The sequence below is a fragment of the Hydra viridissima genome, unplaced genomic scaffold, assembly GCF_058129835.1.
Source record: "Hydra viridissima isolate aposymbiotic clone 2 unplaced genomic scaffold, HvirCarnegie_v1 scaffold_1, whole genome shotgun sequence".
Lineage (NCBI taxonomy): Eukaryota > Metazoa > Cnidaria > Hydrozoa > Anthoathecata > Hydridae > Hydra > Hydra viridissima.
The window spans coordinates 7,381,606-7,397,719 of record NW_028324300.1 but is presented as its reverse complement, the minus strand read 5'-3'; the positions used below and the strand labels follow the sequence as shown (position 1 = coordinate 7,397,719).

Below are 16,114 nucleotides of genomic sequence, written 5' to 3'. Positions count from 1 at the left end.
TTACGCATTTTTACCGACGGTGCAGTAACGCCGATGCTTAGAGCGTTTTTTTTTTATGAACTTATTTGAGGCATTTTTAAAAGTATAAATTGAAGGCGAAACTTTTGTAGAGCAGAGTTTTCAATGAGTAAAGAAGATTTAAAATTGCAAAGTTGTGTTCCCTTCAAGAAAGCTACAGCTGCTTAATTTTATATTTTCTTGAAGGTTCAACAGTATACTTAGAGTACATCTGGGGAAATATTTGTCAGAAAAGATATATGTTATTACATATATATTTATATGTTAAGTAATTACAGTTTTTTTTATGTATTAGACTTTGATGTTTCTGGTTTTCGTACATTTGTTGCCTAATGTAGATTTTAGACCAAGCCTATGCAATATTTTAGAAATATATCTATATTTCTGGTAAATATTTTGTTATTGTTGTTGCTATAATGTACATTAGTTTGTTGCATGTAAGCAATAAATTGTTGAATGTTATAACAGTAGTTGGATGTTAATATATTCTCAATAATATGGTAATATGTGTATATCGGTGATATGGCAATATTATAGATAATATGATAACATGCATATTATCAAATTATTGATGTTTTAGCAATTAATTGATGATCATCTTTAAAAATTATCTAAAATTATTTGTTTGTTTCCTACATTTATATTTTTTCTAATAATTAGGTTTTTTTCTTTTTTTTCTTTTAACATTTTATAAGTTTTAGTAATTAATGCTGTAAAATTAGCAATTAATTTAACAAAAATGAAGAGAGCAAATTCAGCATCATATATGAAAGAATATATGAAAAAATACCGAGCAGCTTTTGCTGCAAATTTATCTTCATCAAGTTCTCATTCTCAATCTGATTTCTCAGAAGAAATGTCAGAGGATAGTGAGAGTAATATTTCAAAGTGTTCACACAATGATTCCCCTATGATAACTTTAAATTCAAGTAGTCATTCTCATTTTGATTCCTTGGAAGAATTAGATCCTTTTGAAAGTTCAAGCTCAGAAAATGAAGATAGATGTTTACTTAAGCAAACTGTGCATGAATTTTTATTGGATCTTACCAAATGGGCAGTAAAATGCAAACTCCAAAGAGAGTATTTTGATGAGTTGTTAAACTTGATACGAATTAGTGGTAGTCTTCATCAAGAAGACATCCCAAAAGATTCTCGCACTTTACTATGTACGCCTCGTAATGTTAATGTTGTTGATAAATGTAATGGAAAATATGTTTACCTTGGATTGCGAAAGGGTATTTAATCAATTTTTCAAAGAAGTGTTAAAGAAATCAGGTCTGTTGAAGTGGACATTAATATTGACAGCTTACCTGTACATAAGTCATCAAATTTACAATTTTGGCCAATTTTATGTAGAGTTGTTGGTTTAATTGACCAGCCATTTGTGGTTGCTTTGTACAGTGGTAATTATAAGCCGTCTCATCTTGATCAATTTCTAAGTGACTTTGTTAATGTAGCTAACTATATGCACCAGCATGGAATTTCTATTAATAATATTGAATTGTCATTTCGTGTTCGCTCATTTATTTGTGATGCACCTGCACAAGCATTTATTAAATGTGTAGCAGGACACACTGCAAAGTTTGGTTGTGAAAGATGCACAGTAGAGGCAACATCAGAAAATCATAGAATAGTTTATTTAAAAACTGGTAGAAAATTGAGAACTGGTATAGAATTTCGTAAAGGATGTTATCCAAATCACAAACTCTCTGATAGTCCTCTTCTTCTGTTAAATGGAATTGACATCATTAAAGATTTTCCATTAGATTCTATGCAGCTTGTTTTTTTAGGTGTTTGTAGACGATTCTTATGTTTTTTAAAATCTGGCCCTAGAAATGTCCGGCTTAGTTTTGGCAACATAGAATCTATTTCAAAAAATTTACTTAACATATCAGAGTGTACACCTTCACAGTTTGCAAGGCGTCCTCGCAGTTTATTACAACTTGAAAAATGGAAAGCTACAGAATTCAGACAATTTGTTTTGTATACTGGAATGGTGGTTTTAAAAAATTGAATTTCAAAGGATCTGTATGACCTTTTTTTGGCATTTTCAATTGCAATTAAAATTTTGCATATTGAAAATTTTACTAGAAGAAACAGTTTGCTTCCTTTTACCCAAGACCTTCTTGAAACTTTTGTTGCAAACAGCAAGGTTCTCTGTGGTCAGTCATTTGTGACTTATAATATACACAACTTACTACATATTGCTGATGATGTGAAAGACTTCTCTTGTACTTTAGCACATATTTCTTGCTTTCCATTTGAAAATTATTTGCAGCATTTGAAGCGTATAGTACAGGGAGCCAAAAACAATCCTGTTGTTTCAGCAGTGAGGCGAATCAAAGAACATGCAATTTCAAATGTTATTAACTGTCATAAAGAGTATAAAAAAGTTAAAATATCACTACAGAAAAGAGATAAGTTTTTTTATTGATGTAACTGGCAACTATTGTGAAACAATTAGTTTTAATGGAAATGGTGAAAGCCAGCTTTTAATTTGCAAAATAGTTCATCCAAAAAAACTAAAATCATTTTTTGATCAGCCGATTAATAGTAGGGAGCTTGGTATTCTTTACTGCTCAGATATTGAAAAACAAAAAAGAAAAATTGTGAAAATGAAAAGATGTGATGTTGCACAGAAGTTGTATGCCATGAAATATCTTCAAAATGGAATTATTTTTGTGCCAGTTGAATCCGTTATAGACTAGATGCTTGTCTAATTGAACTTATGAACCAAAAATTCATTATTATTTGCATTTTGTAAATTAATTATTTGACATGTTTTAGTGTATATGTAAAATTATTCATTTTATAAGTTCATACAATTGCTTATAATTCATCATTGATAATTAATTGTTCAGTAAAATTCATATGTTAAGTTTTTAATATGTAACATTTTGTATTAGAATGACTAATATAAATGGATATTGCATTGCAATTTGGAAAGAAGGTCAGATTGAAATTGAAGATATTGTTCCTTGCTGTTGGGTTGATACAATAGAAAATGTTTTATATTATCCAAAACAATATCCTTTTTACAATATCCTTTAAAAAGTTACCAATATTTAGAAACTTAATTTAAGTTTGTATTTTAGTTTACACATATGTAAGTACATATATGCAATTTAATGATGTTGTTTTTAGGTAAGAAATTATTTTAAATAAGACCTACTTAATTATCTGTTGCATAGTTTCAAATAAATAGCATATTTTCATGGCTATTTTTTTAGTAAGAGTAATATTTACATCTTAGATTCATTAGAAGAACTATCAAAAGTTTTAACAGCTGGTTTAAATGAAAAAGAAGAAAATACTGAGAAACTTGTAAGAGAAAAAAGGCCAAATCGTGATATCAATTTCATATGTGAGTTCAAAACTTATTTTCATTTTCTTTTTGAATATTTTGTGCCCACAGCTTGGGTTAGAAGTTTTTTTTCTAAAGTAACTCTGTTATGTTTATATGAAATCTTAATACATTATGTTTTGCTGTCCAATTTATTTAAGCAATTTATTTAATATATATTTATTCAATTTATAAAAGCTATATAAGTAAAATTAAGTTAAATTAAATTTTATTTTAAAAGTTTTACACTTATAGAATTGTTTAAATATTGGTAGTATAGTTACTTATCGATAATTACACTACTGGTAGGTAGAGCCTATTAACTTTGAATGGAGCTTGTTAACTTAGAAATAATGTTCATAGTAATATAAAACTGTAGAAAAATAAAACATCAATTTTTTATTTTCTTAGAAGATACAAAAGTGAGTAAACAATATAAAAGTTCTGGTATCAGACAAAGCCAGCAAGAAACCATCATTCACAGTGGATCTGATGACAACAATGATAGTGTTTTTGTTGATAAAGGTAGGGATCTATTAAAAAAGCAGATTACTGCTAGTGACAGATACATTAGCACAGGTGAGATATATGCATTAGGATTTTTAAATATGCACAGACATGACAGTGTTAAATAGACACTATGATAAAATGTATTTCAATTCTTATTTTATGCATGATTTGAATAAATTTTTATTAAAATGATATATTTACCAAGATTTTAATTGATTAAGCATGCCAAGGCCCATTGTTGGTCAACATGAAGGTAGATTTAGTTGATGAAAAGTGTCAGAAAAACTTTCAATTTCACTTTCTACTATAAATAGAGTGATTGTACAGTTTACCAGAGAGGGGAAGGAAATGCACATCAACACAGCCAAGTTGTCCTGGGACTTCTGACAGACTATTGCATCTTTTTAAGGCCTCAGACATAGCAACATAACCTGGTGTCAGTCCCAGAACAGCTGCCTGGTATTTTTATAAACTAGGCTACTATGGCAGAGCTGCATGAAAGAAGCCACTTTTTTGTCCACCCAACATCAAATGAAGAAAGGATATGGTTTGTGAATAGACTTTGACATCAAAAGATTGCAGTCACAGTTTCCATATTTCAGGAAGGACTTCTTCCAATAATCTCAAGTGGATGATTACTTATTTATGAAAGATGGAGTAACATGACTCCTTACTTATGGAAGATGGACCACCTTGTTACACTGCCAAAGCGACTCAAAAATGGTTGAATCAAAATGAGATTAAGAAACTGCCATGACCGAGTCAATCACCTGATATAAACAACTATTGAACACCTCTGGGCCATATTAGTCTGGAAACTTCACAAAAAGAATAAGAAGCCATCATCACAGACAGATTATTTAAGTTTTTTGCATGAAGTATGGAAAGAATATCCTCAAGATGATATTTGTGAATTTATTTCTAGCATGCCTAAAAGGGTTCTAGCATTGAAAAATGCAAACAGGATGTCAACTAAGTATAACTTATTCAAATTGTAATCATTTTTAAAAAATTTTATTGTATAATTTACCATTTTCAATAAAAATTTTGGTTTATTGAGTGTCTATTCAATTCCGTCATGTCTGTGTGTATGTATGTATGTATGTATGTATGTATGTATGTATGTATGTATGTATGTATGTATGTATGTATGTATGTATGTATGTATGTATGTATGTATGTATGTATCTATGTATGTATCTATGTATGTATCTATGTATCTATGTATGTATCTATGTATGTATCTATGTATGTATCTATGTATCTATGTATGTATCTATGTATCTATGTATGTATCTATGTATGTATCTATGTATGTATCTATGTATCTATGTATGTATCTATGTATCTATGTATCTATGTATGTACGTATGCATGCATGTATGTATGTAAATGTATTTTAAACCAGGATATGTGCATTTTAATGAGCAATAAAACATAATTGAGATGGACTCTAGTCAACTGGTAAATTTTTCTAGATTTTTAAAGAAAAAGCCAATGAGAGAAGATTTAATTGCTGGTTTGACTGCTGATGAAAATACTTGTATTAAAGCTCTAGCTTCCATATCTGGAAAAAGTGAATATTTATTCGTATTTAATAAAAAAGCTAATAAAATGGAAAAAATACTTTGATATTTTGGGTGATTATGTTCTGGTAAATTTTATCTTTTAGGAGACGAACCGGAACCACATAACCTTGGTGATGATAAAGTTTTCTATCAAAAACTTCGGAAACTAAATATAGATGATAATTTTTTTGTTGATAAAAGTAAGGGGCTATCAACAAAGCAGACCACATCTAGTGACGTTAACATGAGCACAGGTGAGATATGTGTGCATTAGGATTTTTAAATGTATATATTAATGTGTGTGTGTGTGTGTGTGTATGCATGTATGTATGTATGTATGTATGTATGTATGTATGTATGTATGTATGTATGTATGTATGCATGTATGCATGTATGTGTGTATATATATATATATATATATATATATATATATATATATATATATATATATATATATATATATATATATATATTTGTTGTATCATAAACCAGGATATGTGCACTTTTACAAACACCAAAACATAATTGGGATGGATTCCAGTCAACCGGTGAAGATTTCTACAATTTCAAAGAAACATCCAACGAGAGAGGATTTGTTTGCTGGTACGACTGCTAATAAAATATACTTGTTGTGAATCTTTAGTTAATGTTTATGCAAAAAAAAAAATATTTATTGTTAAATTTTATCTTTAGTTAAAAAATGCATTTCTTTAGATAAAACAATACGAAACAATAGAAAACGATCTTATTTTTGTTATTTATTATAAAACTTGTCTTTTCTCTACTAGAGAAAGGCGAGTCATCAAAAAAAAAAATACCAATAAAGGAGGTCGACAGAAAAATCCGACTAACGAAATTTATCCAATGGATGATGCCACATTCCAGCGCAAAATGATTATGTCGCAATATGACATGAAAAAGAAAATAAGCACAATCGAGAAAACTGTCAATATTGCTGTTGGTCTATTGCAACAGTTTTTAGATAAAGATGTGCATGAAGTGACATTTGAACAGGTTACATCAATAAACGAGTTAGTAAAATTTGAAAACCGCCTTGAGGACGATATAATAAAAGAAAAGTTAAAAAGAAAATTTGATGCAATTGGAACTGTTTGTAAGGATGCAAAAGCGCATTGTTATGCAGTTTTAGATTCTATCATGACGGAAGAAGTACAATCAAAAATTAACCTGATGTATGGTAACCATGTGCCAAATAAGCAATATACTGATCATTTCTCATTAACACACGACTTACCTTTGATTTGTCGACAATTTTAATGTCTTTAGTGTCATGGAAGGTTCCTGAAAAACAGTTAAAGACTTATTTGAGTGAAAGGTTAAAGCAAGGAATGAAAAGAGCAGTTGCTTCCAAAAGAGACTGAACTATTTATTCGTTTTCTTTTATTTGCCGTTTTTTAAATTTAGATATATGCATATATCTTTACATATATATTTTTTTTTTGAAGTAAAATTTTTGAAGAAATATAGGGTAAGGTTGCTAATATTGTACCAATGCCTATATTGTACTTTTAACATAACTCGTTATTTTTACAACCCACAAGAAATTTTTTAATTTATTTTTTATCTTTCTGAATGAAATTAAGTAGTCAACTGTTTTTTTTTTGTCATCCAACTCGCTTTCTCAATATTCATTTTATTCTCTTCACAGCAGTCACATCGGTCTGATTTTGGTTTTGAAAAACCTATATTAAACTCTGTATTAAACACTTCTCTATACTTATGTTGCTTAACATATTGAATTCCTTTTTTTGCACAATGCTCAGTATATAAGTCATACATTAATGACAAATTCAACTTATTTTCAAGATATTCTTTTTTGGTAGTGCTCCTACAATAATGAGATTCAATACGTGGAAACATATTTATGTGAGTACGAACTTCATCCAACAATCTTTGTGGCAATTTGTATTTCATGTACTTTCCTTTTTTTCTTTCAACTGGAACTCCTGTATGTATATCTATTAAATTGTTGTGAAAATAATGCACTCTTGCTTGAGAAATGCAAAGAGCTCCTAAAAAAACTTTTTACAAACCCTGTGAATAATGTTGTCATTTTCCATAAAATATTGATAAGAATACTTTCTTCTGCTATTGTCTGAAACAGTTCTAACTCTTACTTTTTCATTTCTTTTTGTAAATTTAGTATAAAAAACATTTTTGCTATTGTCATCTAAACTCCAGAAATGTTTGAATATAAGTTTCCTATTTTCCGGGGAAATTTTTGATTCACAAGAAAATTTGCACTTTAAGCAATTACTTTCAACAGGTTTTCTTTCTTCAACTCTTTTCCCTCTTGAATTTATATAGGATTGGCCAGATTCTCTTTTTTTCTTTGTGCAATTCCTTTTCCACATATCAGTATTTCTTGTCCGTTTTCGAGTTTTCTTTACTTGGTCTTCACTAAAAAGATAATACAATAATTTAATTTACAGAATAACAACAGCAACAAAACCACTTGAGTAATGTTGAGTAAGATTATATTAAATTTTACACAATTATTATTAAATTATAAACAAATTTTATATTAATTATTTTAAGATAAGTTCTTTAAGCACTATTTTGTTAAATAAATAAACAAAATAATCACAGTTCGACTTAGTTATTGAATTACAAAAAAAGACATTTTGTGTAGTTTCATGGTCTGCTATCTTGAAATGCTCATCAAATTATAAAAAGCAAGCTGCCTGATTGGCTAGAATCTGTTAGAACAAATAAGCATTAAAAAATTTTACTTGTTTGGAAACAAGTTTTTTGTAACGCTTTATTTGATTGGCCGTTTTGGAGTTAAAACAATTAAGCATAATAAAACAAGTTAAAAAAGTGGAGATAAGACAAAGTGAATTCTTAATTGTCAAGTACCAGGCACATTATTACACAAATCAACAATAAAAATATAAAGATTTTGATGCTTTATTGACTGCTTTATAGTTATTTTGATTTTTTACAAAATTGGAGTTAGAACAAATAAGCACTCAGGTCGCGAACTGTATTAAGGCCAGAGTAAGCTCTTGTTGGTTTGTTATTGGAGATTTCTTATTTTAGGTTTTTATGGCTAAGCGCATTTCGCTAAAGAAAGTAGAAGATATGATTTGTTCAGTGTATTTATGTTAAAGCATAATTTATCTAAATTCAAAATAAATACCTAGAATTTAAAATATCTTATTTTTAGTTGTCAAATTTTTTAACTAACTGAATGTCAGATTAGTTGCGTAAATTGTACCTCAAGGCATATCCCTAATTGTACCGACGCAACCATTCTGACCGCTAAAAATGCGTGTAAAGTTTAACAAATTCCTTTTGAGATTCCAATTAGAGAAATATCCATACTTACAAAACGAACTTCACTACTTAAACAAAAAAAGAAAAATTTCAGTATTACTCTTGTATTGACAAGCAGTCCTTAAAAAGATGCACTCTCTAGTTCAGTTTTACCAATATGTCAAGGCTGGTGTCATGTTGACTGTGCAGGTGTTAATCAAAAACAGACACAATATATCTGAAACTTTTGCCAAAAATAATGTTTTTATGTATTTTATTTTACAATATTTAGTGTGGTTGTTTTTAAAAAAGATATAGTATATATTGTTTTACATTATTTAGTATAACCAGTGGCGGAACTTCAAAATTTGGGCCCCCCCCCGCAAAAGAATGTTTTTTTAAAAAAAAATAAAGCTTCACATATTAAATAGATATTTATTTCATATATCATATTTAAAAACAAAAAATTAAATAAAGATAAAGATAACTTCAAAACGAAACTAAAACTTAACCGAACTTAAATAGTGAAAACTTTCCTCCTTGATTTCATATTGGCAAAATCGGTAATGATGTTTTTCATTTCCATTTTTCCAGCCGCTTTTGCCTCAATAGAAACTATTGCAAGATCGCTTAAACGTTCTTTACCAATGGTATTTCGTAAATAATTTTTTATTATTTTAAGTTTCGAAAAAGAACGTTCAGCTAATGTAACAGGTAATGTAAGAAACAATAACAATGCTGTTATCACTTGTGGAACGCTTGCAGCTATAGTTGACAATTTTACTATTAAAAGGTCAGCCAATTCACGTATAGATGATATTTTTGGAAAAATATTGCAGGAATCTGCCACGTAGTCACTATTTCTACCGCTTCAGGTTTTGCTGAATCAAACATCTTTCTATATTGTTTTAAATTTTTGCTGGCATTTTCTAGAGAACCTGAAGCTGCCGTAAGATCTAAATTTTTAGTTTGCAGCAATTTTGATGGTATATGTACCTCATTAAGGATTTTAGACAAAAGCACGCATTAAAAAACAAATTCGAAACTGCTCATATTTTTTTGTATTCGTACTGCTTCTTCGCGTTCTTCACGTTTTGTACTTGTTATTGATATCTCGGAAAGAGCTTTCATTATATCAAGAAAGCGAATTTTAACGGCGAAAAGAGAAGTATATCGTCCTGCCCATCGCGTTGGATTTAACCTTTTTAATGTTATTTTTGATTCTCCTGTATATTTGGATAGTAGATCCCACCTGTTTATGCTATTTCCGAAAAATGAATACTCATCTTCTAGCATTACAAAAAATGAAGCAACTTCAACACAACATTTAACCGCATCGTTAATAACAAGATTTAAATTATGAGCTGCGCAATGCATATACATAGCATTGGGTTGATTTTTCTTAAAAAGGGCCTGTACCCCATTGTATATCCCACTCATGACGTTCGCACCATCATAACCTTGACCCCTGCAGTTACTTAATTTTATATGATGTTTTTCTAACAGATTTAAAATTTCTTCATGTAGTCCAGCAGCAGTGTGGTTATATATTTCCGTGAATCCCAAGAAAACTTCTTTAATTTCAATTGATGTGGCTTCATCTTTTTCATTTTTAATAATTTTTACGTATCTAAATACTTGACTGAGCTGATCTCTTTTAGTAATATCTTGTGTTGTATCCATTATAATTGAATAAAAAGGTGAACTATTAATATCAGCAGTAAGAGTGGCTTTTAAATGTGTTGCAAGACAATGTATGACTTCATTTTGAATTTGATGGCTTAAATATTTTATAGATCCATTTGGCATACTCAAAACTTGCTTCATAACATTATCATATTTAGCTAAAAGTTGAACTTGGGTTAAAAATATATCATTATATTCATTGTCAAATGATTCACGATGACCACGAAAAGCCAAAGAATTTTTACAAAGTGCTAATGTTATATTTACTATCCGCTCTAAGACTTGCACCCAAAAATTTGGTTGGTATCGTATTTGCTCTTCTATATTTCTATCAATTGTTTCATTATGTCGCCATTTTTCATAAATGCAACAAGCAAATATATGTTGTTAACTATTTTCGTGAATTTTAATTTTTTTAGAAAGACCACGCCAATCTCTGACACCATGCTCACGCCAGTTATCCTTTGCTTTTCGTTCTTCTGAGAAAAGCCAACAAGGCTCACAATAAACGGCATCAAGTTTTGGGGAATAGCAAAGCCACATTCTTTCTATAGATCCATATTTTGTGGTAGTTTTAAAATATTTCTTGGAATACCTACGGTTTTCTTGCAAGGGGTCGCGTATAAAAGGACCTTTTGGCCGACACGATTCCGATAATACAATTATTTTCTTAATATCTTTTGTTAGTATTTTACCATGAAAATTTGCAATGTCAGTAGAAAATAATTCACTTGATTTTTCTAAATTAATTTGTTCAATGGCGTCATTCGTATCAGAGTTTGAATCTTCCTGGTCTTCATTTCGGTGGTTTCTCGGAGACCTATTCACATCTTCTTCGTTCACATTTTTATTACCAGTAGCAATGTTTTCTTCGATATCATCATGTTCTACTGACTGATTTATACATACCACTTCTGCAGAGTTTTGACTTTCCACTTCCGTTTCCGCTCGCTTTTCGATTGGTTTCAAAAACGTTGTTAGCTTCGGCAATTTAGCTAAAGTAGCTTTTGTTTCTTTTAACTTTCTTCTTTTTGCTGCACCGCTTGTACTACTTAATTTCTTTTCCATTATTATGAGTCAAAATCTAAATTATTACAAATTTATAAATTCAGTACCTGTTGTAAAATTTTTAATTATTACATATTTATTAATTACCTTTTATTAAATATATCAGTGAAGTAATAAACTCTCGTGCAACAATACTTTATTATTCGTAACACGATTAAATAAATTGGAGACTAGTAATTCAGATAAAATAAGAAATGAAAAGTTAACTTAATACAACGGAAGATTTAATATAAAATTGAAAATGAGAACATACATTTAAAAGTTAATTTGTATATGCAACAAGGATTATAGAATCATTATCCTTGATATGCAACGACATAACAAATAATATTGTTTATATTTTAAAAATATTGAATATGCAACTAAGAACTTATAAATTTGAAGAACTTCTTACAGTTTAAAAAAAATTTATACACAACAAATTATTACTTTTACCAGATTCAGTCTAATTGTCTAATTCATACAAAAACACAACATAACGGTATAAAAATTAATTATACAATAACATCTGGCAGTTCGCAGCTGATAATCGTACTTTATTTCTCAATTGCGTAAGCAATTTTAAAAAGGTTAAAACTTTTCGTTTAAATGTAAACTACGCACTCCAATACAAAAATAAATTTTTGAACAATATATTTTAATACGATGGATGACATTTTTTTTATCCAAGTTTTATATTTTAGGGCCCACTATACCTGCGGAAAAGAGTTTTATAGTATAAATATTATTGAGAGTATAATTTTTTTTATATGAGGGCCCCCTATAGCTGGTAGGCCCCCCGCAACGCAGGGTCCTGCGTCCAGTAGTTCCGCCACTGAGTATAACTATCTTTAATATCTACCTTCCTTCACTATTTTAATCTTAGCTTACCCATTTTAAAATATTTCCAATTGCTGATTTTATAAAAACCATTCCTTTTAATCAGTTCTTTAAATCCCTTAAATCTAAAATCATAAAATATTTGCAAAGCTGTAAAGTAATTGAAATCAAGAAAGTGGTACAATATCAGATTACAATGGTACAATTAAGGATTTAGTTTCCTTAATTGTACTCTTAGCGCTATTTTTTTAGTTTGATTCTTCGAGACTTAACGCTTTTTAAACTTTGAGCTTTTTAAACATGTTTTCAACAAACAGTCCCTAAATTATGAAATCCAATTGAAAATCCAGGTTTCTACTCAGTAGATTGCCTACATTTTTTAATTTTGTCTTAGGGGGTACAATATTGGCAACCTTACCCTAGCTGCGTTCATTTTTTGGTTTGGAGAAAATAAAGAAAAGTAAAATTATGTTATAAATATAATGTAGTAAATAATGAAAGGAACATTAATGTTCCTTTTTTTATGATAATTTATTTTCTTTACAATAATATAATTTGTACGTTGAAAATGATCATCTTAAACGAACAAGTTATTCTAATAAATTAAAATGATTTTAAAAGTTTCCTTGATTGAAACTTTAGTATAAACACGTGACAGAATAAGTAAAACTCACGTAAAATCTACGTATTTTTGGTTACGCTTAACCCGTCTCGTACACGTGTTTGATCTAGATTTAAGTTCCAAACTGAAACTTCAATTAATACGTGCTTGAAACCTTATAAGACACGTATTTAAAACCTCAATAAACACGTGTTTGAAACTTCATAAAAGACGTCAAACATCAGTAAAATTCACGTGAAATCTCCGTGTTCTTGGTTTACGCATGGTCGTGACGAATACGTGTTTATAAGGGTTTTAATTCCGAAATTGAAACTAGATGTGCCGACTGGGTAAATTAAAGTGATTTGATTGTTTTTTTTAACTAATAGTTGTTTATTTAGTTACAAGCTAAAACTCAACCTACAGACTGACTAAATTTATGCTACAAATACTAAATTAAGAAGTCTTTCAGATAACCTGACCTTAACATATGTTTATATTACTTAGTTACTATTTATATGAAAATACGGCAATGTAAAGTAAAAAAAATGTAATGCCGATCATAAGTCACATTTCCGTCATATTTAATTTTTCAGTTAGATATTTCATAACTACGGTTGTGTAAATTGGCTCAAATTATGCAGCTCTAATGGTAGCACTTACCACAATGACCACCCTTTAGATCCGCGCCTGCACTTTACAATAAAAGTGTATTTTTGGAAATATTTATGAAAGCCAGTTTCTGAGTTATAGTAACTCGACTATGCAGATTTCAAATTTGAAGCTCTTTTGGGTCATCACCTACCCTTTTTTTTAAAAAAAAAAGACTACACATTTTTTTCTAAATTAACATTTTTTGGAAAAACAGCTACAAATCATCGGAACTAGCGAATTTCTAGCCTACAATAGAGGCATACACCATGGTCACGGTTTGAAAATTTTGGGGTGAGTCATCAACGAAAACATCCGAAAAAACCCTTTGGAGGATGGTAGTACATACCCATAGGATATCATAACAAGTGATTTTAAAGTCAACGATTACCGTCCGTCAGAGAAATTAGCATTTTTGTTTTTCTCAATACTGGCTATATTTCAAAACTATATTTTAGTGCTATTTATTCATCCAATTCTGAGTTGTTGTTTTTTTTTTTCAAAAATGTGTATTTTTTAACAAAACAACTGAAAACGCAAGAACAACAAAGCAAATTTCTGTATAATTTCACAATTTGATTCTCTTAATATCATAATGGATTCAATCATATAACTAAAAGATCTGAATTCTAATAAAATCACGTTTTCCAATCTTATATGTTTTGATTTTGACTTCATTACATGTTTGTTGTTGTGTCTACAACACAGTTAAGTAATTGCAGTCCATTTTCTGGGTGAAGTGCATGTCTCTTGAATCGTTGCGATTGAGGCTTAAAGTTTGCATGAAGAGCTTCAGTGGCTTGTTGACTATATATTCCAAGACTTTGATGACTCAGAGAGATGAACTAGGCCACCTGAAAGAACACAGACCTTTGGAGTGATTGAGACTGGAAGAGCAATGTATGCAGCTTTGAAGTTCTCAATGTATTCTTGAAAATTTTTATCCAGATGGGTTCCAAAACATCCAGTAACTAACTTATCAAATATCCTGAATGCTTCAACATAGGGTAATGCTGCAATTACAGCTGCTGCTTCAACTTTTTGCTGAAGAATACCAATATTTTTCAACCGCGTTTTACATTGAATTCCATGAAAATGTCCTCCATGAAAGGGTTGGAAAAGAATGTTTAAAAACTCTGATCATTCTTTGACCTGTTGCCAAACTTTGCTCAGACTCTTGAAAAGGTGGTTGACTACACCCATTAGTAGGTGAAGTTTCATTGATGGTATTGCTTTTAGAATGAGTGTTTCATCTAAAATATTGAGCAAGAGCACGTTTATGACATTTCCAAAGCATTTAGTATCCTTTACATTAGCTCCTTCAGCAACAAAAGCTTGGTGAGCCTTTCTGATACTTCCAAAAGCTCTCAGTGCACCACATTTTCCAAGATTTGAAGAGTCTGCATCACACCAACAGCAAGGATGTTTGCTAGCATGAGACTGAAGTCCACAAAGAGTGTTAGCAACTTTCATGTCACAAGGCAAGAAAAAGGAAAAAGCACCAATATTGGTGAGCTTCAACAGGTTAAGAATGTTTGTTGTTATTTATTCTATATTTACAATGAAATATCAATAAAAACTTATAAAAATGTTTTTACTTCATAAAACCCTTTGAAAAAAAATCATAATTTGAGCATTTTTACTATAAAAATATCAAAATTGAAATTTCTTTCTCGGACGGTAATGGTTGATTTTAAAACCACTTGCAATAGTATTCTAAGGGTCCATATTATCACCCCTCCAAAGGACTTTTTCGGGTGTTTTCGTTGATGACTCACCCCAAAATTTTCAAACCGTGTGGTATAAACGTTATAACACTGATTATGCTTTACAATCATAAAATACATAAATAAAACAGAAGGAGGCACTGTTGTAAAAAATGACCAAAAACTACTTTGAGCTGACCCGAGAAAACCGTTTTGACAGGGTGAAACTACAATATTTCCTGACTCCAAAAATTTAAAATTTGAAATCTAACTATTTCGTCCAAGAAAATAATTTTGATTTTTAGTTTTTAGTACTTTGCACAATAGGGCAAAATGACAGCTTTTCAAATTTTGCATTTTTACAGCATTCAAAAACTCTTCAAAATTAGCATTTATTACTCTAAAACATAACAGTCTATATAGCAAGTATAATTTGTATTTATTTTAACTCAGAAGATAAAATTTTACCTACAATTTCATGGTTGAACTATATTATAAACATTTTGTTGCATCAAAATTGTAAATAAGCTTAAAATTCCGGGAATAGGCAGTGAACATGTTTGTTTTAAGTTTTGCATCAAAATTGTAAACAAGCTAAAAATTCCGGGAATTGGCAGTGAACATGTTTATTTAAAGTGTTTCACTTATCAGTTGTGTGAGAAAAATTTCAAAATGCCAAATTTTTCAAAAAATCATGAAGATTGTCGGAAATCTGTCTGTGTCTTGTGTCTGAAGAAGTGCTCTCGAGAGTTGACACAGTTCCTTGTTGAAAAGATCCTCAAGCATTACCATACAAGTCTTGATTTGACTGATACCAGAGTGCCAAGAGGCATTTGTGACTCATGTCGAACAATTCTTCGGAGAA

General features: G+C 29.9%; 1 protein-coding gene and 1 pseudogene across 3 annotated transcripts; one reads left to right on the top strand and one right to left on the bottom strand.

The window, feature by feature from the left end:
• LOC149893144 (uncharacterized) lies at positions 1-7,050 on the top strand. 3 transcript variants are annotated; one of them, XM_090096758.1, is made up of 7 exons: positions 2,199-3,162; positions 3,272-3,382; positions 3,773-3,886; positions 5,350-5,447; positions 5,544-5,693; positions 5,932-6,042; positions 6,228-7,050. In XM_090096758.1, exons 4-7 carry the CDS (start codon positions 5,369-5,371, stop codon positions 6,332-6,334), a joined length of 447 nt encoding a protein of 148 aa, XP_089952884.1. In that variant the 5' UTR covers positions 2,199-3,162; positions 3,272-3,382; positions 3,773-3,886; positions 5,350-5,368; the 3' UTR covers positions 6,335-7,050. The 3 variants fall into 3 exon arrangements, with proteins under 3 accessions (XP_089952878.1, XP_089952884.1, XP_089952885.1); XM_090096759.1 differs by having other exon boundaries at positions 2,923-2,968; XM_090096752.1 differs by having other exon boundaries at positions 1-3,382.
• Positions 7,051-9,504: 2,454 nt separating this feature from the next.
• Positions 9,505-10,545, bottom strand: LOC149893143 (zinc finger MYM-type protein 1-like; annotated as a pseudogene).
• Between the last annotated feature and the right edge of the window lie 5,569 nt (positions 10,546-16,114).